The 1,404-nt window shown below is 52.9% G+C and overlaps 1 protein-coding gene across 5 annotated transcripts in view; it reads right to left on the bottom strand.

The window, feature by feature from the left end:
- Window positions 1–397: 397 nt before the first annotated feature.
- The window catches only part of ARHGEF19 (Rho guanine nucleotide exchange factor 19), a 25,165-nt gene continuing 24,158 nt past the window's right edge, over window positions 398–1,404 (bottom strand). For all 5 annotated transcript variants that reach the window (XM_027842778.1, XM_027842780.1, XM_027842779.1 and 2 more), the window contains one exon: window positions 398–1,036. In XM_027842778.1, coding sequence (XP_027698579.1) covers window positions 879–1,036 — 158 coding nt within the window. In that variant the 3' untranslated portion in view covers window positions 398–878. The remainder of the gene's footprint in view (window positions 1,037–1,404) is intronic.

The raw sequence follows: 1,404 nt of genomic DNA, 5'->3' as shown, positions 1-1,404 counted from the left end.
TGATCTGACATTCAATGCTCTAATGTCTTGTTCTGATCTGACATTCAATACTCCAATGTCTCATCCTGATATGACATTCAATGCTCTAATATCTCGTTCTGATCTGACATTCAGTGCTCTACTGTCTCTCATGCTCTAACATTCAGCTCTAATGGCCCAGGTTTTAATAACTTGTGTTATAAGGTCCCTTCCATGTCTGATGTGCTATAATGCTATAGTGCTTTGTCACACACCCTGACCTCATTCCACCAGTCAACAGAGTTCCAGAAAGGGGGCTTTTCCCAGGAAAGGCCCCCTACGCTCCTGAGCCTGAGCTATTCTTACTACAGTTTCCAAGTTATCAGCAAGCGCTCTCTTTCCTCCATCAGGGCAGGCAGCTACACCTTTGAACTCCAAGTAAACAAAGGCAGGTCATTTAATGATACAGAATGCCCAGCTCTTACTGGGTTGTCCAGGAAGAGGAGTCCAGCAGGTTTCAGCCACATCTTTCCCCAAGTCAGTCACTAGGGTAGTTTGCCCCAAGGGAGCAAAATAAGGACCGGGGAACCCCAGGGATCTACCATCCAGGCTCCAGGCTCCAGCCTCCAGCCTCCCCTCCCCGACCCCAGGAGAGGCTGACAGAGTTATCATTGCTCCCTCCACCCCAGGCATCCTGGAGGAAGTTAAGGCCTACGAAGCTAGGGGACATTGACCCACAAGTCATCTGCCCCGTCATATGGCCTAGCGGGGCGGGCTCCTCCGTGCCAGGGTGGGTACCCTGTCTCAGAGACTCCAGTAGAGGCTGCAGAGGGCACTGTTGAGGGCACAGAGACCAGTGGGGGCGAGATGGAGGGTTGTGGGGCACCTCAGGCCAGAGTCAGAGGCCGCTCCCTGGTCTATCATGCAGCTGTCTCCTGTAGTTTATTGGTGGCACTCTCGATCCTTCTGGTCTCCCAGATGTTTCGAAGACGGGCACTGCGGCTGGTGATCTCATCCACGTAGGCCTGGGGCACCCAGCCCCGCTCGCCGTCTGCCAAGCGGATTCCCTCCAGCCATCCTGTAGGCACAGGAGCCAGGGACCCTGCATCAGCTGGCACCCGGTCCCTAACACTAGGAGCAAGTCTGCTAATGGTGGAAAGGGTGCTAGATTTGGAGTCACAAGACTTGGGTTCAAATTTTGCTGCTTACTGCCATGCGACCTTGAGCAAATCACCTCCATTCCCTGGGTTCCCTCATCTATAAAATAAATGGGGTGAACTAGATGGTCTTAGGCCCCTCTCAGATCTGACATTCTGTGTTCTAAGGTCCCTCCCAGCTCTCACATCCTGTGTTCTAAGAGCCCTCCCAACTCTCGCATCCTGTGTTCTAAGGCCCTCCAAACTCTCACATCCTGTGTTCTAAGGTCCCTCCCAACTCTCACATCCT

Source organism: Vombatus ursinus, unplaced genomic scaffold (assembly GCF_900497805.2).
Source record: "Vombatus ursinus unplaced genomic scaffold, bare-nosed wombat genome assembly UNPS02014884.1, whole genome shotgun sequence".
NCBI classification, from domain to species: Eukaryota; Metazoa; Chordata; class Mammalia; order Diprotodontia; family Vombatidae; genus Vombatus; species Vombatus ursinus.
This window is presented reverse-complemented; position numbering and strand designations above follow the sequence as displayed.